This window comes from Notolepis coatsorum (genome assembly GCF_963971535.1).
Source record: "Notolepis coatsorum genome assembly, chromosome: 8".
NCBI lineage: Eukaryota > Metazoa > Chordata > Actinopteri > Aulopiformes > Paralepididae > Notolepis > Notolepis coatsorum.
In genome coordinates this window covers 58,578,358-58,603,539 of record NC_140172.1, presented here as the reverse complement: position 1 = coordinate 58,603,539, position 25,182 = coordinate 58,578,358, and the positions used below count along the sequence as shown (strand labels likewise).

General features: G+C 45.8%; 1 protein-coding gene across 1 annotated transcript; it reads right to left on the bottom strand.

Moving 5' to 3' along the window:
* Positions 1 to 1,181: 1,181 nt before the first annotated feature.
* Positions 1,182 to 25,182, bottom strand: hsd20b2 (hydroxysteroid (20-beta) dehydrogenase 2; the record flags this gene model as incomplete). The annotated part of the gene is made up of 11 exons (XM_084320427.1): positions 1,182 to 1,226; positions 1,389 to 1,538; positions 2,141 to 2,206; positions 5,555 to 5,636; positions 5,753 to 5,787; positions 6,262 to 6,306; positions 7,789 to 7,856; positions 16,390 to 16,500; positions 17,165 to 17,240; positions 23,037 to 23,083; positions 24,987 to 25,182. The coding sequence occupies 11 exons, from the start codon at positions 25,180 to 25,182 to the stop codon at positions 1,182 to 1,184; spliced, it is 921 nt and encodes a 306-aa protein (XP_084176553.1).

Genomic DNA, 25,182 nt, shown 5'->3' with positions numbered 1-25,182 from the left:
TTATATGAATACGAGTATAGTTTGAGATTTCTAGTAATTCCAAAGAAAGACGCGATAATAGCCCTTTAGTGGAATACACAAAACACTGCATGCCCGAGAAGGAAAACCTGGACCTGATGCACATCCCCAGCCAATCCAATCCAATGATGTGCAATACCATCCGGGAGACGATAGGCGGCGGTATTTGCCCTTTTGCGAGCTCAGACCCATTCCCAACGATAACATCAGGTTGGATGGATAAAAATGAATGGATATCGCTAATAAAATAAATAACGATTATAACCTGAATACTCGTGATTGGCTCTCAAGCGATGGCGAGTTAACCCGACTATCATCGTGATCGGCATTCAATGAGTTAAGCAAATACATCCACAGCGGAGATATGAAACGAATCAGAGCCGATAGGATCCAAGTTTCATTCATTAAAAATATCCCCACGGGATTCACATTTGCAATGCTCCGTTATTAAAATAACCACATAGTGTGGCGTCGCGTGCGCCGTATTATAGCTATGATGTGCATTATTTAGGACAAAGTAAATCCATGGGCTGAATATGATTTATTATCAGCATTTTAGGTCAATTATTTTACATTTCAAAAGCCCCCTCTAGAAAAGCTAAGCACAAAAACATTATTCAGAATGATATAATGGGATCTTTTGGCATTTTTTTGTGAGGGAGTGGCCAGTTTATCCAGCTAACTTAACTAAACCTGCGCTGGAGCAGGTTAAACATTTTTTATCTGTTGCCATAGTGATTTAGACAAACCTGCTTTGTGGAACCGAAAAGCCTGACTTATGTCAAGTTATCCTGGAGATTATCCGGCTAACTCAGTTAGCCACATACGGGGAACGGGGCCCTGGTCTGTGGCCACCTCAACCAGCACATAAAACATTGGTAGTTCGTAGTGCTGCAGTTGTCGCCTGCCGCCAGTAACCTCTGGTCTCAAGATTCAAGAGATTTATTAGTCACTTTACATACACGAGACATGTAGTGAAATAGATCATAAAATAGACATGATAAAAAGTACTGAGATAAAATTCAATACAAGCTTACGAATTGAATTGTGTGTGGAGAGATCAGTGTTCTGATCTGGTCTGCATCTTATCGTACGTCTAACAAGTTGTGCACTTAGATGTCTCTCGACTACTTGGTCGCCCTCTTCCTTCGGCCTTTTCTGTGTCACTGTGTACACGTTTCTTTGCACATTGGTTCAGCCATCTGACACTGAATGAAGAAAAACGAATCCAATCCGGGAGGAATATTGAGACAGCAATGTCCTGTAGAGTTGAGAAAGAGAGAGAGAATAAGATTATAGTCACACATGGTCACTGTAAGACACAAGATGTAAGACACAAGAACATTTGACTTGATGAGTGTCCCTCTCACTTGAAGAGCATGGGAGAGGCAGCCTGACGTGTAGCTGGAGTGACCCACTGTGTTCAGGGCCTCACGGGCAAAGTCTGCAGCAGACTTCACCAGGCAGCTCTCTGGGATGTTGTGTGTCATGTTGGTCGACACCACGAAGGGGATCACACACTGCAGGGACGTGCAAAGTGCAAAAGGTCAGTAAACAAAAGATAGCCGGTTTGATCCCCAGCACCGACAGGAGTTGTGTATTCCAGCCGTGAGCACTAATTTAATAGCACTAATTTACAATAATCACAGTGTAATAATCACAGTGTAACAATCACAATGTAATCAGCACAGTGTAATAATCACAATGTAATAATCACAATGTAACAATCACAATGTAATCATCACAGTGTAATAATCACAATGTAATAATCACAATGTAACAATCATAATGTAATCATCACAGTGTAATAATCACAGTGTAACAATCACAATGTAACAATCACAATAATGTAATCATCACAATGTAATAATCACAGTGTGGGTGTGGTGGTGCAAAGTAGCAGTAGAATCAGTGATAGAGCAGCTCTAGACTCTAGACTACATGTGTGCAAATCAGTAATGATAGGAGGATCAAGAAAAAAGGGCAGAGTTTGAGTTAGGTCAAAATCTCTTTAAATATATTTTTGTGCGTTGCCTCGTGTCAAAAAAACAAACAAACATCAGAACCTGAATATTGGACGTTTGAAAACCCTATTTACTTTTTAGAGTGCAGCATACAATACCTGGACAGTAATTCCCCTCGAATTGTACTCAGAATGCAGACATTGAGAGAAGTATCTGACAAAAACCTGGAATACACAAGAACAGAGACATCAGAGACAACGACTACACTGGGAGTCGATGTTCTACAGCAGGGGTGCCCACACTTTTTCGGCTTGGGAGCTACTTTGAAAATTACCAAGTCAAAGTGATCATCCTACATTAAAAATATATTTATTTATATCTATACTGAGTATACCTTATATTCAAGATTCAAGATTATTTGGGCGGCTAAGTGGCGCAGTGGGCAAGGCGCTCGCCACTAACGCAGGAGATGCTGGGTTCGAGCCCAGCTCTCGGCGTTGCTTCCGGCTTGGCTGGTCGTTCATACTAATACAACTGGCAGTACTAGGGGGTGGGAAAGCTGGTGGGTGGGGATCGGACGTTGTGGACAGCGACTCCTACAGGTCGGTTGGTGCGCCTGTACAGCAGAGTCAGGAAGTATCGGGGGCAGCGTGAGCCTCCCACGCGCTACTCCTCGCCACTGAGAGATCGCGCTGTACAGGTGAAAAGATGCAACGGCTGCCTCCTCGTGTACCGGAGGGGACACATGATGCAAGGCTTCGTCCACATTGCAGCTGACCAATGGGAGGCATGGTCTAGCAACGTTCGAGACAGGGGGGGGGGGGAGAATTGGATAATACGAAATTGGGATGGGAGAAAAATTGAAAAATGGGGAGAAAAAAAAGATTCAAGATTATTTTATTTGTCACATGTAGATGAGAGAAGTACAGTTACAGTGAAATGTTATTGCCGAAGATTATGCTCAAAGACAGTTCTATACTCAATGTACAATTCATAAATGACATGCCAAGACTTGAGTAAGTATACAGTATGTTGGCGCACCATATAACTGGCTCGGCTCCTAAGCCATGACAAAAGGGGTATAGTAACGCCAGGTTCAATAATACAAACTTCAATAATGTTCAAACTATCAAAATACAGAGTCTCCTTGAACAATGAGGGAGTGCACACTATTGTAGGCACCTGGCCAGGTGTAGGTTGTTTGGCTAATGTAGACGGTACAAGTATAGTTACAGTGAAATGTTATTGCTGAAGATTATGCTCAAAAACAGTCCTGTAACAGTGTGTTACATAACGAATGTCATAATGACTTAAACAATTGCCTTAGTACTTTCAAGAAATTTGGACCTTGTCACACAGTGTAGTCTGCATGCCAACACTAGAGTGATGTCACACAGTGTAGTCTGCATGCCAACACTAGAGTGATGTCACACAGTGTAGTCTGCATGCCAACACTAGAGTGATGTAACACAGTGTAGTCTGCATGTGTAGACACGTGAATATGTCCAACCGTAATTCAATGTGTCTAACTGTATTCATTGTGCTCTAACTGTTTTTGTGATAACGCTGTGTAACTGGATGACCCGTTTTGATTCTTTATACTTTAATATTGACATTCAGTAGTGGGACATGGAGCTGGACTGTCGCCAGGGGGAGCTGGTGCGACGTTGGGCTGGTCACAACAGGTGAGGAAGAGGCTGGGTGAAGGAGGAGCTGATACAGCGAGACGACCTCTTCGTCAATTTCCAGAGAAGCAAGCGGACGTGTGGACGAAGAGCTCCTCATCACAAGGACACGCGAAATACGACTCCGGCCACGTTGTGCGAAAGTAACGTTGTATGCGAAAGTTTAGCTTACCAGTATAGTGATTAGGGTACGTTTGAACCAAGAAGAAGACGTACGACAGCCTGACTGCACTGTTGATCCTCCACGTGCTGCGTTTAGAACGTATAGTCGGGAGAATAGTTTGGTCACACTGACTAAAGCTTAGCTTCAAGTATAGGCATGTTAGCCCAGTTAGCTCACGCGTCGCTCCACCGTCTTCCAGCCCCCGCAGCAGACACCACAGCAGACGTCGCCGGACCGCACCCGCCTCCAGCATTCTCCTAGCCGACCGTCAGTCCGGCGATTCGCCTGCCTAACGTCAGCCCAGCCAGCCCCCTTGCTATCACAGGTGACCACCACGGGACCGTTCGACGGCCACCTCGCGTCACAGACATTCGTTGCGGGAGCAGGCCAGCACTCGGTTGGTACACTCACACCAGGTACTGTTAGCGCTCCAAGCGACCTGGAACATTATCGGCGAACATTCTCTTTTTCGAGAGCATGCCCTCTAAGGGCGAAGAGGATAAGGTACTTTGAGCTTGTACGTGCACCAGTGACTAAGGGCGCCCCAACTTTATTATTTTGGTAATGCCGGCATTTATAATGTATTTTGTTTCAAGTGTGGGCCCACCTAATTTCATGGTTAAGTGTTGTGTGATTAAGTTGTGCAGACAGCACTAAGGTATATTGATAATTTTTCCCATTGAATAGCTCACGGAGCTCGGCGCTACCCTCTCTCCCTACGGGTGAATGAAAAGAATATTAACCCTTACGGGGACCTGTTTCATTACCGTGAAGTGTAAGATACAAGTGCCATGCATTGTGCCGTGTATTGAATGCATGCCTACTTTATATAAAAGGAGAGGCGTAGAAATGGGATCACTGTTTGCGTGTCAATTACTGTGAATGTGTATTACTGCTTAACCCTTTCCTATCCGGCCTATGTATAATTGGGGCAGGTGTTCTGGACAGGTCTCCGCTCGTCAACAAGGAAAGGTACTGCTTTGGGGAGAAATTATATCATCTATCACTACTGCCACCGGGTGTGAGAGGGTGTGGGACGTATTAGGGGAAGTGTGGGTGTTTGGGGAATTACTGCAGTCGCCCTGGAGGGCAAGAAGGACCAGTGTATAACCCCTAGGTTAGTAAATCCTAGGCCCCATCTGCTCCCTCTGCCAAAGCCCAATTCTAGTACCCCTACACTACAGTCGGGGACTCAGCCGGACCCAGATCTGCTGTGCTCCCACTACCTGGTGACAGTTCATATCCACTCTCATAAAGTAGGGATAATCCACCCTTCTACACATGCCAACACTAGAGTGATGTCACACAGTGTAGTCTGCATGCCAACACTAGAGTGATGTAACACAGTGTAGTCTGCATGCCAACACTAGAGTGATTGATGCAGGACCGCCAACTTCACATTACGAAGACATGCAGGACTCAAGAAGTATGCAAACAACGCGATAAGGCAGACAATACAATTTGGAATGTGTGTTTTCTTTTGTATATAACATTTTGTTTTAACAAGATTGGGTCAATGTCAACGCAAATCAATGTACAATGTGGAGAGAGGTCAAATGAGCTTGGCTAAGAGGAGTGCTTCCATCATGGCCAGTTGGCCACCCAGGAAAACACTGAAGAGAGAGAAGGGGAGACTGGCCTTGAGAGTAGGGAGGGGTAGAGGCTGTATGGCCCTTGGCTCTCTCCCCAAGGTGTAAGATTTAAGCAGGATTCTTCCACAGTACCTTGGTGGCAGAATAGAGCGACAGCATGGGCTGTGGCCTTGCACCTGTCTCAGAGGAGATGTTTATGATCAGCCCCGTCCCTCTGGGAATGAGGAAAAGAAGAAGGAACTTGTAAACAAACAAACACCCTTGCGAGTCTTCCCATGCCCTCTGTATGAACACAATCAGTCTCACATTTCACTAATGATGTCACAGTACCTTTCAACCATGCATGGGAGAAGCAGCCTTGTCATCTGAGGAATGATAACACCACCATCATCATCATCATCATCATCATCATCATCATCATCATCATCATCATCATCATCATCATCATCATCATCATCATCATCATAACTATGATGACAATAATCATCCTCATTGTCAGTGCTATATTTTTATACATTGGTCATTAACAAAAGGTTTGTTATGTGAAGTGTACAGACATTTTAGAGGCCAACAGGTTTACACAATTGTCTAAATACTGTATATCTCCCACTGGTATGTATGTACAGTATATACACATTCACACTGAGTATCCAAAATACAGGTAAGAGCTGTGACTCCTTAGATGTATACTGTATGTGAAGAAGAGGACACAGGTCAAAGAAGGATTTGTAAGCCTCTTGAGACATTGAGACAAAGGAATTCCAAATTACGGAGGTGTTCCGAAACATTTTGTGTAGATTCCAGCAGACAAAACAAAAGCAAACATGCACATACCGTACCTGGGTGACAGAAAGCATGTTACAGTTGACAACCTGCGTTATTTTCTGGAATCAGAACAAACAAACAAGGAATCATCATTGTGACAAGTTGAAAAGGCAAAGCAATCCAACCCACAGTACTTGATTTGATAGAATGGCCGTTCCTATTCATCTTGGTCATTCGGCTTGTAAACTTAAAGGAACACACCAACACTATGGGGGAATGCCTTTACCATCTTCTCCAGAGTCAGACAAGAAGATAATTTAATATAAAATTAATAACTAATTTCCTGTCTGTGCATTCAGTTGAGTAGAAAGCTATCCGGCTGCAAGCTAGCCTAGCTTAGCACAAATGAATGGAAGCGGATATGGATCAGCTAACCTAGCTAACACCACTCCCGGAGTTTTAAACTAGGCTAGCCAATCCGTATCCGCTTCCAGTTGTTTGTGCTAAGCTAGGTCTGATCAAAGCTAGGTGGCATTGATCAGTGTAACAGCAGTGAGTCTCATTGATCAGTGTAGCATTGATCGGTGTAGCAGCAGTGAGTCTCATTGATCAGTGTAGCAGCAGTGAGTCTCATTGATCGGTGTAGCAGCAGTGAGTCTCATTGATCAGTGTAGCAGCAGTGAGTCTCATTGATCGGTGTAGCAGCAGTGAGTCTCATTGATCAGTGTAGCAGCAGTGAGTCTCATTGACCAGTGTAGCAGCAGTGAGTCTCATTGATCAGTGTAGCAGCAGTGAGTCTCATTGATCAGTGTAGCAGCAGTGCAGATATATTCCATTCTGAAGTGAGAGGCTCCCCCTTCTGACCAATCAGAGAAGCTCAAAGGGCCTTTCATTCAAATAAGCACTTGTAGTGGTTGAGGGTGGTGAGGGTGGTTGAGGGTGAGTGGTTACGTCATTGTGGTTTCCAGACAGGCCACCTTGCTTGAAATTGCAGTGTATTTCCAATGGATACATTTCTAAATCGCCTCGTTTAATAAAACAAATAAAGCATGAACATTGGCATGGTGTACCTTTCTGTTTCAATTATGAATTGAAAATGGGGGACCCTGATGTAAACAAGACGAAAGTCTTTCTCTGGTCTGCATCCCCTTAACAATTGTGTGTATTGAGCTGTACTGTACTGTACCCATTCTGCAATCTGTTAATAAAAAATTTCAATCAATCAATCTGTGTGTGTATACATCAACAATCTATAGCTCAACATTAAACAATTCGCAATTAATCGTAAAATAATTACGTATATTTTTATTTCAACAAAAAATGCAATAATTTTTTAATAATAATAATAACAATAATGTTAGTGATAGAAGGGAACTCATTTCTGCAAAAAATTATAAATCCCTATATGGGTGGACCACGCGGGAGACTAAAGTGACGTCAGACTACACCTCCCATCACAGTCTGGTAATGAGGACCACATAGACTCAACCACTAACTAACCACTAAATAACCACAACATTTTGGCGCTTATTTCAACAAAATTCCCTTTGAGCTTCTCTGATTTGTCAGAAGTGGGATCCTCGCAGAGGGGCGTGTCCTACCTCTTCAGGATTGGGTACTTCAAGGAAATATGCAAAGTTTTCAGAGTAGGCCATTCCAACATTGTTCACTGTATGTGGGTCAGAAAAAGACAAGAAAGATACTATTGTTGAATACTGTTAATCAGTGTTAATACCTATATACCGATTTATACACATGCTTATAACCCATATAACGATAGGTTATGTATATAACCTAGTTATATGAGTATTGGTTGAGCGTCCCGCTCAAGCCTATTGAGATACCCCTTATCTCCTGTACCTACTGTACTCCACCACGAACACAACTTATACACCCACACCTGACCGGGTCCCGCCTCTATGGAGGTGTAGCCTATAAGACCATGGTCCTGGTCACCAAACACCCTTCCTCGCCAAAATCCCGTTCCAGTAAAAGATCCCTCAAAAGGGAACTCAGGGCCGCTTAGAGCGGGACGCTCAGCCAATACTCATATAACTAGGTTATATACATAACCTATCGTTATATTTCGTATGGCTTATCGCGTCCCGCTCAAGCCTATTGAGATATGGGTTAGAGCGGACGCGAGACCCGACAGATGTACCCCCTGAGGACCCGTAAGCCCACATCAAGGGGTGTGGGGAGCCCTGTCACCCCATCCTTCCTAACGAAGGGGGGGCGCAGTTAACTCTACCTGAGTGCGAACAAGAGGGAACTAGAACCCCTTGAACACACAGCACAGGCGGAACCACGTGTGACCTAACACACTGTGGCCCATACCCACACACTCCTGCTACCCTACCAAAGGACGGGAAGCAGGAAAGGCCACAGACCCCAGAACCGCCTGGGAGACAGAACCCCCGGTCATGTCCATGAGGTAAAACCTTACAAAGGGGCCCGGGGAGGACCATGATCCTCCACCGAAGCCCCACCCAGGAGAGCGGCAGAGGCAGCCACCCCACGAGTGGAGTGCGCCCTCACGCCCCCAGGGGGATCCTGTTCAGCCAACGTGTAGCAGAGGGCAATGCCCTCGCACAACCAATGGGACAGGCGTTGTTTGATAGTGCCTTACCGGCATGAGAACCACCGTGACAGACAAAAAGCTGAACGGTGACCCCGAGGTCCTGAGTACGGCTGAGGTAATTCCCAAAGCACGGACCGGACATGACAGGTGAAGGCCCGCATCTAACTCACTACCGTGAGGAGGCGGATGAAACGCCTGAACCACAATATCACTGGAGCGGAAGAACTCCGGATATTTACAGGCACGAAGGCAGGATTAGGCCGCAGTGTGGCACCGCAATCGGACGAAAGACAGGCACTCTGGACGTACCGAGAGAGCACAAAGCACACCCACGCGTCAGCGGAGGTGACGGCCAGCAAGAACGCGGTCTTGAACGACAGCTGTTCCAACGGCGTCTGCTCGAGCGGCTCAAACGGGGCCAAGGACAACCGACCGAGGACCAATTGAAGATCCCAAGTCGGAGCCAAGGAGCGTTGCACCGGCTTAACGCGTCGAGCGCCAAGCAGGAAACGCTTCACAAGAGGGTGGCTGAACAAGACATCCCCTCAAATCCCTCATGATAGGAGGATATACAGATACAGCACTCAAAACTCAAACCTCTCATGCCTCTCTACCACTCTCTACCACTCCTCTATTGTTCTTGACCGGGCCAGATTTCACACCTCCACTTCCTCCCACAGGCTGGGCAGATTTTCATCTTAAATTTTTATTCGTCCCAAATGTCCCAGCCCCATCAGATTTCTTAGCTTTTTTCACTGTTTACTTATCATGCATTGCAACACTAATATATGGTCAGTACCCCAAGTCAGACTGCCCATATAAAAATTATTTTGGGGGTCTGAGGGCAGTAGCCCCCGACCCCCTCCCTGGGGAAGCACTTAAGTTAACTACCCTCCCTTTGTTCCCCCAGCCAACACCCCTGGAAAATTAACACCTGAGTAGACTTAAGTGGCACACAAGCAGCAACAAGCAGCAGACAAGCAGCAGAATTGGTTTGATTTTTGAGCGCTGCGTCTGTAGCTGCTGCATATACCCTCACCGTCGAAGCCGACAGTCTATCAAGGAGAGACTGGAGGTAACTAAGGACAGCATCCAGGGGGCAGGAGACTGGGTCCCGGCCCCCCGCCTTACACCACACTTGGAACATACGTCATCTGCCCGCGTAAGCGCGACAGTGGAGGGAGCATGCGCATTCCGGATGGTAACACCATCAGGATCAAGAACCTGCGCCCCTCAACGTACCCGTCCCAACAACTGACCTAACAGATGTATGGGGAAGAATCCCAGGCGGCACGGCATCGGTCCCAGACCTGCCTGGCTATGTCCGGACGTAATCCCCACCCGTCAGGATGAGGACCGCCCCGCGACAGTACACCTGTACCCACATTCTCCCTGCCGGGGATGTGGGGAGCCCTCAGGCCGCGCAGATGGAGGACGCCCATAGCCAGCCGCCCGCCGCCTGGTGCAGACGGGGGGAGCGTACTCCTCCCTGTCTGTCGATACACGACACTGACGTCGTATCGTTCGTCCTGATCAACACCGTTTGAGGACCAGAAGGACCGCTTTCAACACCAACACATTGAACGTAGCGCAGACCGGGCAGCATGGTTTGCCAGCTGCCCCCTACTGCGTTGGCCCGACGTGTCACCAGCGAGGGAGGCGTCGGTGAAAAACGTGACGTGAGACAGCGCCGTAACCGTCCTAGGACGGAACTTCCCGAGCGTGTTGATAACACGCTCTGAGAGGGATGCCCATAGCCCTCCAACCGTTGACTGGGAAGAGGAGTACTCTACTTCCAGTCTACAGCAACCCCAGGCTGGTAGGGACCTGCCTGGTACGAGACCTGACGATCCACCTTGACCGTGAAGGACCAGAACGTCGTCAGGGCAGAATATACTCCGTAACCCCTGACGACGCAGAGGCCCCAGTGCGGCCTCCACGCACTTGGTGAAGATGCAGGGAGCCAGAGAAAACCGAACGGCAGCCTCTGGAACTCATACGCTAACCCTGCAAAGGAAGCGTAGGTAAGCCCTAGGATGGAAGATCGGAGATGCGCATACGCATCCTACAGGTCTATGGAGGAGAACCAGACCCCCACCTGACAGTGTTCAACAGGTAGGAGACGATCCAAAAAATGCTGAACCTTCCCATGGGACAGGTCCAGCCTGGGTCTGACACCCCCCCTCCCGATTTCTCAGGCACCAGAGAACACCGAGAGGAGAACGCCACGATGATGGCTTGCTTCGTCCACAGAGATTGGATCTCGTTGACCAGAGCTGTCACTGCTGGAGACCCTGACAATAGGGTCTGTACCAAACCCGAAAACGGGTGGGGTTGTGTAAACACAAGTCCCCGCCCCAGCGTTCTCTCCATCCACCTCGACATATGGTACTGCCATAGTCATATGTGATGACACTCCCAACGCACCCGCTGCCATGTGGCGCAGGTCCGCCAGGAACTGTAGATAGTTGGCCCGGTCCCACCCGCTGTGCGTAGCCAACCCTGGAACCGTGCGAGCAGAGCGTTCCGTGTCGGGACATCTGACCCTGACACCACCCATGAGGCAATCGCACCCAAGGGAGGACCCCGACAGAAAGGGCCGGTTTGATACGGGGGGCTTTCTAGGTGAAAAAAGCCCCCCCACTGAACACCCCTACAGAACATGCTGAGGAGTTGTTCTGCAGCCGGACATGCAAGGTGTAAGGACCCCATGGGTTCCTACACACCGTAGCCCTGCAGTGATATTACTACCACCCAAATCACGCGTGCCTGCGAGACCACTGCCAATCTTTCAGGAGTGGGAGGCACCAACATGATACCTGGCCTGGCGAAGGCGAGGCCGGGGAAGCCCGCACTGTGTGCCTCAAAAGGTTTCGAGCCCCCTTGCTAACAACACTTATAGTTGACAGACGTAACACCAGGCTCAACCAACACAGCTTATGGTGTGGGAGCCGCTTGACAGCACAACATTCTCACGGACAGACCCAGGCTCAGCCATCAACTGGGTGTCAGCCCCTGTCCCCATGAGAAGCGAAAAGTGGGGCCGCCCGCGCTTCAACGAAGGCACGCGGCCCGCAGCCAAAGGAAACAATCAGAGCCCACTTTTTCTGCTGGTGTTGGGGAAGGGAGTGATCGGAGAGCGGGCTGCTCGCGGCAGGACGGTGACGGCTTGTTGTTCAAGCCGAACCCATCCAACATGGCCGATCCCTCGGCCGCCAAGGCTGTCGGCCTTGTGGACACCTGTCGATTCAACGCCCAGGATACCTCCGGCGGGGGAAAACATGGCCGCCTGTCGAGGGCCTCGTCATCGCCGCTGACGAGGCCGTGCTCTCTCTTCTTCTGGCTGCGCGGTGTGAGGCGGTGTGGGGCCTAGGACAATACCGCCCGCGCTCCAGCAGAAGACCAAAATCCCCTGCGGAGAGGGGAACCCTGAGCGGTTATAGCTTGCGGCTGGGTCAAAGCTAATAACGTCAACAACCTTGCGCAATGTGTCGACGTCGGCTGGCCCTCAAGGCCCCGCCACCAGACACCATTTTTTTAATAGAAAAAACAGCAATTCGAACACAGTTCTAATCGCTGCGAATTCCATACCGTGGCGGTACAGGCTTTAGCAGCCCACCAGCCACTCGCCAGGCCGACCCACCCATGGCGTCGGCCGGGCGGGGCACTGTTTCAATATGTCAAAAGCAAAGGACTGATGTTAACACGGAGCACCATTGGTGGTTGCAAACAGCAACCTCCACTGTGGTGTGCACCATGAAAGGGTTAAATGAATAAAATAACTAAACCACAAAATACTGTAGAATGAGCAAACCCATATACACAACGTTAAGGGGAGGCGGACCAGAGCGAACTAGTCCCGCCTTCATTCAAAATATTCACAACAGCACACCAGCCTTAGCTTAGCCCATTTACCAAAAAAGGTAAACAAAGCCCCCCCCCCGCATACTCCCCCAATAGACACCGATTAACCGTCAGCATGAATGGTTGAGAGGAGAGAAAGCTGTAGCATAGACAGACCTTCTCATAGCAGAGTGACAGAACAAAACAGTAGCCCACTACACTACTACAGCCTAGCGTGAGGCGATGTGGAACCCAGATCAACAACCGCCTGCGCACAACACGCAACATGTTTACAATGTCGGCTGGACCCATAGCCCCACTACCCGACGCCAATGTGGATAGGAACTAGCCAGCTGAGCCCTAACCCGCCGTTAAGTCCCATCCTGCAGTAGTATAGCTCTACTGCTACACCGCCGAGCTCACGCAATGGCTCCCAGATGGGGACACCGTTCAACAGACCCCGCCGGAATACAAAGGTAACGTACCTGGCTAGGCTACCTAGCCACGGCCTACCCTGTTGTCAACCCATTTACCCGTAAAAAGGTAAATAGGACTCAGCAAAACCCCCACATCAGCTACCGACTGACCTTCATTGATGAACCGGGCAAGAGGAGGGAGAAGTGACAACATCTCACGGCGGAGACATTAGAACAGCGTAGCAGTAGAGTTCAGCATGTAGCATTAGTATTAGCATGTAGCTGGCATTAGTTGTTTAACAGCACGCTTGCAGGACCGTTTGGAACCCGTTCACCGTTGTGAACGTTCACCAAACCATCCCCCCCTGGCGCCGACACACAACATGGTTGTGTAACAACAACCCAGCATTACTAACACTAATACCCGTGCCTAATGACACAGGGCTCACCGTTGTACAACCCGGCTCGATAGCCAACCTTGTACGCTGCACCTTGATCTGGCTGCCGACAGATGAGGAACATCAACATAGGCCCCTCGTGTCGCTGAAACATGCCTCGAAGATGCCAGGGGCACGCAAACCTCCGGTAAGCTTTCAACATTATGCAATTCCTCCAATCTTTTTCATACTACTAGTTACATAAGGTGCATTGCATCCAATATGATGGAACGAAAATAGAGGAAGGGTGTTTGGTGACCAGGACCATGGTCTTATAGGCTACGCCTCCATAGAGGCGGGACCCGGTCAGGTGTGGGTGTATAAGTTGTGTTCGTGGTGGAGTACAGTAGGTACAGGAGATAAGGGGTATCTCAATAGGCTTGAGCGGGACGCGATAAGCCATACGAAATATAACTGTATGATAGTACAGTTGTACAATAATGCTGTATATAAACCATATGCATATATTTATCCACATCTGTCTGGATATACCTGCATATAATCATTTGTATATGTAAATACTATATCTGTACATATTCCTTACCTACTCTTAGTTATACTGCTGGCCAGTATGACTTACTACCATTGTGTCTTTATACCTGTATCACTGTACATAATAATACTACAACTCTGTACATACATCTGATTAGCACAATTACATAGTAGTACTCTTTATATATTGTATACCCAGTTTAATCACCTGTACATTGTACATAACTATTGCACTTTACTGTTACATTTGTTAGATGCCAAACTTAATTTCGTACTGTACTTGTGCTGTATAATGACAATACATTTTAATCTAATATAATCTAATCTGATCTGATCTGATCTGATCTTATTTAATAGCCATAATAAGTCAGTTTTCCATTAATTAATCTATTACCTCATGGCTTCCAGTTCTTGCTCCATCCCATAATTCTCATTTCATAACCTCTAACCCCTGACTGCATTTCCAGTGTTTTTTGCCTCTTGATTGACTATCATGTCATCTGGTTTGGGAAGGCTACTTCAAAATGTAATCCACCACACTAGGGTGGTGAAATGTTAGGCGCCCTCTGGTGGTGCTGTTCCTCAGAGAAAAAGTGTCTTGAATTCTCCATACAGTGTTTCGTTACAATTATAAAATGATATCTCAGGCTACATACTGCAATATAAAGGCAGCGCTGCCATTTGTATTTGAAAGGAATCGTCCTTTAATTTGAACTATCTTTGTGCAGTTACTAGCTGTTGGACAAAAACACCACTCCCGGAGTTTTAAACTAGGCTAGCCGATCTGTATCCGCTTCCAGTTGTTTGTGCTAAGCTAGGTCTGATCAAAGCTAGGTGGCATTGATCGGTGTAGCAGCAGTGAGTCTCATTGATCAGTGTAGCATTGATCGGTGTAGCAGCAGTGAGTCTCATTGATCAGTGTAGCAGCAGTGAGTCTCATTGATCGGTGTAGCATTGATCGGTGTAGCAGCAGTGAGTCTCATTTATCAGTGTAGAAGCAGTGAGTCTCATTGATCGGTGTAGCAGCAGTGAAAATGTAATCCACCACACTCAGGGTGGTGAAATGATAGAGGCGCCCTCTGGTGGTGCTGTTCCTCAGAGAAAAAGGCAGCGCTGCCATTTGTATTTGAAAGGAATCGTCCTTTAATTTGAACTATCTTTGTGCAGTTACAGATGTATTTTTTTAACAATGATATTTATTTATTTATTTATTTATTGTTTATAGTTTATTACTGTATACATCCCAACAGCCTCAATAGGCATGTGTTTCCAATAACTATGCTGTAAAGATTTTTCAAATATGAATGATGATTCTTCACACAACCACTAGAGGGCGTAGGTTGACTCTTTCCCTCCCTATTACTAAGAATCAGGAAGAATAGAAACAGGACAGTAGTTGCCTGGGTCTAATTTGCTGCCCTTTTTGTGCAGGGGGGTCACTCTCACAATTTTGAAGTCTTTGGGTACGTGTCCCCAGGTGATGTAATCCACAGGAAAACTTAAAGGTTGAATCTGTAATACCGTCAACCCGCGACATCTTGGCAAAAGATCAAATCAAATTTCAAATCAAATCAAATGTATTTGTAAGGCCCGACAACACATGTTAATGTCCCCATGGGCCGTACACGTCTTCTTTAAACAAGTCAAGAAGAAACATCACAATAAGTCAAGAACAAAACAAGAATACCATAAGGTCCAACATTTTTTAAATAAATGCAAAATAAATAAATGCAACACTCCCAGACATACCCCACGCAAAGGTAAGGAAAAACTCACTAAAACCTAGCAATAGGAAAAAATGCACCACAGGCAATGTGGAGGAGAGAAACCTTAGAAGGGCCATTCAAAGGGGGATCTCCCTTCTTAGATGTCGGTGATAGTAATGTTGCAGTAAAAACAGGCGAACAGTTAGTAAGCATGCACTCATGTGTGTAATGAAACTTACATTGCAACTGAACATTTTGAAAAATTTAAGATAGAGCTGATAGCGATAGCAAATGAACATTGGCCACCCCTGCGCTAGACGCTAGCAAAGTGCTGTGACTTCCGTCTGTTCCAACGGCCCATATGTGGAATAACGTTCGAATTACATTTTCCTGAAGTCATTTTGAAATTTCAGAAACCGTGCCAGATAAAACGGGTACTTTTAGGAAAAGTCATTGAGTGACAGAGCTGGAGCTCAACCGAGTGACGAGGATACATTTATTGAAAATGCCTAGGGGTTATTTGACCCCATTGTCGGCTGTGCTAGTGTTAAAAGGTGATAGATAACATTATATGTATGTTACATCACACATCATAAAAAAGATAATACATTCACACATAGCTCCACATAGCTTTTAGAAAGGTGTAGAATACAAATATAGCTTTTCCCCCCTGAAGAATTATTGATTAAGAATTTATCATTTTAAAACTAGTAATAATATAGGCTACCTAAGATTCCTATTTCCAGGCCATGCAGTCCCTCCGCTATGGCAGGATAGATATCAGGGCCTCCCGTGAAGTCAGTCTGGATGATTTGGGTTTTTCGTCCATACTGGGTCTCTGTAGGAGAAAAAAAGATAAGATAATATATGATAAAATAAGATAAGATGTTCCTTTATTGATCCTCTTGGGGAAATGTGGGCATCATAGCAGCATGGGAAAGTACAGGTAAGGGCAGGGTAATAGAAGAAAGACATATAGGCAATACAATTAAATCTATAAAGTAAATAAACAATGTAAACAATATAATTAACTCTGAATATAAAAATATGACCAAAATAAACAGTATAAGCAAGGTGCACCGTGCAGAGTCTGTGCATGTTATAGTCCGTGCAGGTTTTGGTGGTTGAGAGTCAGACAAACTTTGGTTAAGAGTCAGATATTCCTAATAGTTCTTGAGTTTTGCAGCCGTTAGTTCTCCAGCTGCTAGCAGCAGTCCATGCCCACGGTTGTGGAGCCTGATGACCGCTGGCACGAAGGACTGGCCGAGGTGGTTAGTGAATGTATTGAAAGACAGCATAAGAACATCACACCTGACACCTGACAGACAGGCCGACAATATCACCAACTCACTCCATGCTCACGCATTCCATCAACTCCCACTCACTCACAGTTAGTCACTCTGCCTCTAGTGGCTGCTCATGTGTGTTGCACATTGTATGTAGGACCAGTTCAATACTTCACATCTAGGACACTTGTTGTCGTCATTCTGTTCTCTACTCACCGATTTCACTGGCAACTGCGTTGAGCTTCTCTCTGGATCTGCTTATCAGAACAAGATCCAGACCTCTTCTAGCCAACTGTGAACCGTGTGGAAAGACAGAGGTTATAGTCCCTTGATTAAGAAAAATAACGTTTCAGATCTTATGTGCAAACTAGCTTAAAGGTGCTATAGATAAAAATGGTATGTATAGTAATCATTAAAAAAGAATACATCCACAGAGCTTTTAGAAAGGTTCAGAATTAAAAGTATTGCATTCCCCCCAACAATTATTGATTATAAAATGTTGCAGGTCTAAAATTAATGTTGTTGTTTACATGTTGTGTGCATGTATCCCCTCCCTACTTCCCATTTCCCCATGTGGAATGTACCTGATTGAATAAATGACATGCTGATGCTCTAGTGCAACATTCTAGTGGCTGAATATTATCTATAGCACTTTCAAAAATGCCACTTCGCTGATTTTCAACCTCAATCCTATTGTTCAGTTGTAGTGAGAAGGACGTGTGGTAATCAATGGATATTAAATGTAGGGGAGAATGGGGGACGTTGTCACACTTTTTACTCTAGTGTGAATTGCTCATCATCAAAACATCTTTCAATAGTCATTCCTACATTAAATTGAAGCCCCCATTCTCTGCCACCACTTTGATCATCCTAAACCATTCTCTGCCAGCGCTATTTGTCTATGGAGATGTTCACCTTCTTTGCAGGGCTATAACTTTTTAAATTGTATTGCTAAATTGACATTACTATGGCCTATTCAACATCAATTATCTATCGTTCAGGATGTAGGAACGTTTTACTTTTTCATTCACACATTTATACGAAAATACCGTTTAGAGTATAAATATGTTTTTATCGTTTTCTGCAGTATTTCATAGAACGTGAGATATAGGCATAAATGCATATATTAGATTATCAAATGCAGTTTGATACCGATCCATGCTATATTCAAAATGTAAACTGTACATGGTCCTAAACGTTATGACTGATCATCTGCGGGTGAACGGAAAGGGGGGGGGGGGTCGTTTATAATTCCGTGACCGACGTTAAATGATTTATGTAGTATGGGTGATATATTGATCAGAGCAGTTTGTATCGAAAATGATAAAGAAAAACGCTGAAACTCACGTCCGTCTCCTCGTACCGTTGGGCGATGAGAGTGGAACAAACAGATCCCAGTTATGTGGTGGGGATCGAGGCGATCCAGTTCCGGTTTGTATAATACTAATATACGCCCAAATCATGTTGTTTATTGAGTTATGGCAACGATCCATGTCCACGGTGTGTGGATTGAGTCCCGGGACGATAAACGAGTGGCCGGACGAAATTAGGGGACGGACCGAGCTGAAACGGGCATTTCCGGTTTGGCAACTCGCCGATTGGCCACCAGGTGGCGGTATTGAAGCGTTGCAGAGTTGTGATGGCTCCCGCAGCATATGACAAGGCTCCGTGGGTGAAATATGAATTCCATGAAGAAAATATGAAATATGACCTTGAAACACGCTGTACAGCGATATTGGCAGACAACGCATGGCGGGCAATAACGCTGAACAGCGATTTTGGCGGGTAATGGGTTGTTGGCTTGAAATGTGTATCCCTCTCATTTTCCAACGTATTGTAACAAAGAGTTAATCACCTATCAAAGACACATTGTGACAACCAACCCCATCATGGGGATGGTTGTCACAGACTATGGGGTTGGTTGTCACTCAATACCTTAGCAAATGACCTCAATACCTTCTATGCGAGGTTTGATGCTGGTAATAACAACACCAGCTCACAAGCCACGGCAATGGGGGGGGGGGGGGGGGGTCGGCTGCTGATGGAGGCGCAGTGTTCAGGGTAACAGAGCATGAGGTGAGGCGGACCTTTAAAAAAGTGAATATCAGGAAGGCAGCAGGTCCGGACCGCATCCCCGGCCGCGTCCTAAAAGTCTGTGCCGACCAACTGGCCCCAGTATTCACTGACATATTTAACCTGTCCTTAGAACAGGCTGTCATCCCCACCTGCCTGAAGAAGTCCACTATTATCCCTGTACCCAAAAAATCCAAGCCTGCTTGCCTCAACGACTACCGCCCTGTAGCTCTCACCTCCATAGCCATGAAGTGCTTTGAGAAGCTAGTAAAGGGCTACATCTGCTCCTCCCTCCCCATCAACATGGACCCCCTGCAATTTGCATACCGCCCCAACAGGTCCACGAAGGACGCCATAGCCCATGTGCTGCACACAGCAGCATCACACCTGGACAAGAGGCAGGGGAACTATGTGAGAATGCTATTCATCGACTACAGCTCGGCATTCAATACCATAGTCCCCTCCATACTCATAACCAAGCTCAGGGACCTGGGCTTGAACTATGACCTCTGCCAGTGGGTCTTGGACTTCCTGACTGGCAGACCCCAGGTGGTGAGAGCAGGCAACTGCACCTCCTCATCCATCACCCTCAACATAGGGGCCCCCCAGGGCTGTGTTCTGAGTCCCCTCCTCTACTCCCTGTACACACACGACTGTGTGGCTCAGCGGAGTAGCAATACAATCATCAAATTTGCTGATGACACAGTGGTGGTGGGCCTGATCTCTGCCAACGACGAGAGGGCCTACCTGGAAGAGGTCAAGGTCCTGGCGGGATGGTGCCAGGAAAACAGCCTCTCCCTGAACGTCAGCAAAACAAAGGAGATGATTGTGGACTTCAGGAGGTCGGGGGTCAAGGACTACAGCCCCCTCAGCATCGACGGGGCACCGGTTGAGAGAGTCAACAGCTTTAAGTACCTCGGAGCCTACATATCCGAGGACTTGACATGGACCACACACATTGACAGTGTTGTGAAGAAGGCACGACAACGCCTCTACTTCCTCAGGCGCCTAAGGAAGTTCCAAGTCAGTCAGAAGATCCTTAAGAACTTCTACTCATGTACAATAGAGAGCATCTTGACCGGCAACATCACCTCCTGGTTTGGGAATAGCACTGCACAAGACCGAAGCAGACTACAAAGAGTGACACGTTCAGCCGAACGCACAATTGGAGGGGGGCTCCCCACCCTCCAGAACATTTACAACAAGCGTTGCAAGGGCAAGGCTAAGAGAATCATTAAAGACTCCAGTCACCCGAACAACTGCCTCTTTGAACTGCTGCGGTCAGGCAAGCGATACCGGAGTCTCAAGGCGAGCACAGAAAGACTCAGAAGAAGCTTCTATCCCCAGGCCATCAGGCTGCTAAACGAACAATGAACACTACACAACAACAACCACCAAACGCACATAGCACACACATCCACACGCACACACTCACTTTAAACAAACACACTGTAGCACCCACTCCACACACTTTATAGCACACACCCACTTTAAACAAACACACTGTAGCACCCACTCCCCACACTTTATATTTATTGATGAAGGATTGCACTACAACTCGTACACCTTACTGTAAATTGTACCTAAATTGTACCTCATCCCATTTCTGCTTTGCACTATATAGTACTGTACATTAGTACACTGCATAGTATTGTATATTATATGGTAACTCAGAACATTGTACATATGTCTATACCGAACACTGTGACCTCATTTTCTTCTTCTAAATTACATGCTATACTATGTTATTTGATACTATCTTGTCTAGCACAGTCTCTGGAGCGTAACAGTAAGAAGCATTTTGTATGAAAGTATTCTGTACTTCTGTATGACAACTATTAAAGAAACTTGAAACTTGAACACCATGTGTCAGAGTGTCTTTGATAGGTGATTAACTCTTTGTTACAATACGTTGGAAAATGAGGGGGATATACATTTCAAGCCAACATCTTAAGCTTCAATTTAATGTAGGAATGACTATTGAAAGATGTTTTGATGATGAGCAATTCACACTAGAGTAAAAAGTGTGACAAAAAAATCTTAAAAAGAAGACAAGAAGGCAGAACTAAATTTGAAAGTTTAATTGCATTAACAAGTTGACAAAAATACATAACTTAATGCATCTTAACATGAACATAAACAGGAAACACATCTTTAGGCCATCCTATATAACAAAATAAGAACACAATAAATTGGCCTAACAATAATAGCCTACACAACATGTGACAAGCAACCAACCCCAAATCAAATGTGACGACCAACCCCAACTGGAATGTCTTGATAGCATCAAGGCTAACAGCCATCTAACAACTAGTTAGCTAGCTAACAACAATCTAAACTATAGCTATCCCTTCACACTTTTTAAGGATAATAATTGTTTCATTATAAACCAATTGTGTAAAAGCCTAGAAGAAAAATACAGAGGAGCGGAATATTTACAAATGGACATGAAAAACACAAAAAGTCCTCTCACCTCAAATTCAGCTGTTTTACTCCAAAGATGACAATGTAGGTGAACTCTGACCCCAATTCTGGTCATTTAAATACCAACGTATGGGAGACAGGACCCTCTGGTAGTGAAATATAATGAATGTGACAACCTACCCGTGTGACAACGTCCCCCGTATTAATGTGTTCTGTGTCTCAGAGCTCAGCTGCACACGTGCGTTAACCGAGTTAACCTGGAGGTCTGCTCTCCTCAGGCTTACATAGAGGTCTGCTCTCCTCTGAGTCACCTGGAGGTCTGCTCTCCTCAGGCTTACATAGAGGTATGCTCTCCTCTCAGTCACCCTCTCAGTCACCTGGAGGTCTGCTCTCCTCTCAGTCACCTAGAGGTCTGCTCTCCTCTCAGTCACCTGGAGGTCTGCTCTCCTCTCAGTCACCTGGAGGTCTGCTCTCCTCACCTGGAGGTCTGCTCTCCTCTTAGTCACCTGGAGGTCTGCTCTCCTCACATGGAGGTCTGCTCTCCTCTGAGTCACCTGGAGGTCTGCTCTCCTCTCAGTCACCTGGAGGTCTGCTCTCCTCACCTGGAGGTCTGCTCTCCTCTGAGTCACCTGGAGGTCTGCTCTCCTCTGAGTCACCTGGAGGTCTGCTCTCCTCTCAGTCACCTGGATGTCTGCTCTCCTCTCAGTCACCTGGAGGTCTGCTCTCCTCACCTGGAGGTCTGCTCTCCTCTGAGTCACCTGGAGGTCTGCTCTCCTCTCAGTCACCTGGAGGCCTGCTCTCCTCAGGCTTACATAGAGGTCTGCTCTCCTCTGAGTCACCTGGAGGTCTGCTCTCCTCTGAGTCACCTGGAGGTCTGCTCTCCTCTGAGTCACCTGGAGGTCTGCTCTCCTCTGGGTTACATAGAGGTCTGCTCTCCTCTGAGTCACCTGGATGTCTGCTCTCCTCTCAGTCACCTGGAGGTCTGCTCTCCTCACCTGGAGGTCTGCTCTCCTCTGAGTCACCTGGAGGTCTGCTCTCCTCTCAGTCACCTGGAGGCCTGCTCTCCTCAGGCTTACATAGAGGTCTGCTCTCCTCTGAGTCACCTGGAGGTCTGCTCTCCTCTGAGTCCCTGGAGGTCTGCTCTCCTCTGAGTCACCTGGAGGTCTGCTCTCCTCTGGGTTACATAGAGGTCTGCTCTCCTCTGAGTCACCTGGAGGTCTGCTCTCCTCTCAGTAACCTGGAGGTCTGCTCTCCTCTCAGTCACCTGGAGGTCTGCTCTCCTCACCTGGAGGTCTCCTCTGAGTCACCTGGAGGTCTGCTCTCCTCTGAGTTACCTGGAGGTCTGCTCTCCTCTGAGTCACCTGGAGGTCTGCTCTCCTCTGAGTTACCTGGAGGTCTGCTCTCCTCTGAGTTACCTGGCGGTCTTCTCTCCTCTGGGTTACCTGGAGGTCTGCTCTCTTCTGGGGGACGTCAGGCTCTCATCACATGTCCTCCTCACAGAACTATTTAGGATTTAGGTTCAAATCTGTGAAATGCCTCTTTAACTTGCCCCCTCTGCAGTCTACTAACTAGAGAGTGATCAGTGTCTCACCTCTTTGGCATAAGCTTCACCGATTCCAGAAGTGGCACCTGTGACAACTGCACACAGAAGACATGTTGTATGGATACATGTATACTATATGGGTAAATTGTAGTAGATATATTATAGGGATACATTTATTTAGAATGTTTGTGTATTATTTTCTTCATCAGGCATTGGATCTTTAGCATTGTCAGAATATACTGACCCACAGTATATGAATGTATGTTATATCAATTATTATTATTATATAATAAATAGATTCATATTTATTCATGTCTTTCTTCTATTACCCTGTACCTCCCCTCCCCCATGCTGCTATGACGCCTGAATTTCCCCAAGGGATCAATAGAGGGATATCTTATCTTATCTTATATTAATTAGCAGTCACTCATGTTTTTTGTTGAGGTTAGTTTTGTTGACCGGTAAACACTTGTGTATTAAGTTAACTAATGTTAGTTATTAATCGTGAATAAATGCTTAACTAAGGCATGAATAAATCTCTTCATCTTAACTAAGTATTAACTAATGCATTTATAATTGTTGTTTTACTTTAATACTAATCAATTTACTAACATATTAACAAAGCATGCACAGAACTGTAATCATGTAAACTAAGCCGTTATGAATATATATATATATGTTATAATATGGATTATATATTAATACACAATATGTTGTAATCTTACTCCGTTCCTCTGAGTCTCAATGTCACATTTTCAGCCATACAGATACAGTATTTGCTAGCTTGATCTCCGATGTGCCTTTGGTGGAACACAGCTGTAGTAATATAGCCTAGTTGTCATTTGAGATATTTATGTATATTCCTTAAGCTTTCCTTGATGTGCAGTTGATATCTCAACTTAATTTTGTTTGGAAATCTCTGAGGGGGTGCGTAGCTGTTGCTTTTTCAGCAACATTAAAGGTGCTATACATAACATTCTGCCACTAGATGTCACACAAGAGCACCAGTGGCAGTGTCAGTCCACATGAGGAAATTGGAAGTATTCTCCACTTGCACAACCTGAAAGTAGGCACTTCCGGCTGACTTCCGGTTGCGAATGGTACTTCCTGTCCCATCCAAATACATTGTTTTTAGCTACTTTTCTCCCGTTATTTAAACAACTTTGTCGTCACAGAGAGGCAATGAAACTTTTGTATTATTATAGTATAGAATGTATTTAATAAGAAAACGTTTGTCAGCAGGGTTTTTGGGCTGTATTTCATGTGAAAACGTTTACTGTTAGTTTACTTGCTCACGCAAAACATATTGTAAAAAAAATTATAATAATTTGTATTGTTATACAGTATAGCGAAAAGAAGTTTGGCAAGTGCACATGTAACAGTAAAGTGCAATAGTAATATACATTTACATTTTGTCATTTAGCTGACGCTTTTATCCAAAGCGACTTACAAGTTTTGTACAACAAGACAGCAGGAAGGGTACAACTCTATCAGCTGAGTAACAATGTTCATCAAAGTGTTGAGTGATACAGTGTAGGTTAGTATATTACTGTAGGACAAGTGCATGACAGTAAGGTATACAGCACTATTGTACATGCTATCACAGTTATACAGTATGGGTAGACTATAGTAGGTAGTTAAGATTACTATGATTACAGTGTAGGGCAGTTGTAGACAGTGAAAGCAGTAGGCAGGTATAAATTGAGTACAGGCAACAGAGTTCAAAGTTCGCACAGTAGGGGTAACAGAGCCTAGGGTTCTAGGCAATGGAGTTCAGAGTTCAGAGTAACAACGGTTTCAAAACCTTCTGCAAGTAAGAGACTTCCTCACGAACATAATGTAATTACAGCACTTAGTCAACATGAAGTTACCTTAGTTAAGTGTTTGTTCATTATCAATCCATGCATTAACTAACATTAGCTAATACACTCTCATTGTAAAGTGTCACCAGTGATCCCGTTTTTGTCTCGTCATATTTTCCCTACTGTTTTACCTTACCTGCCCATTGTCCGTAGTTCTTTAAATCCACCTGCCAGACCCTTGAGAGCACAAACACCCTGAATCCGCACCAACATCTCCACATCCATTTCAGCAGGATGAAAGAAAACGAAAGCCCACCAATAGCATCCAATCCAACACCAATAACATCCGACCAATAACAGGGCATGTCGTCTGTTGTGTCGATGCTGGTCAT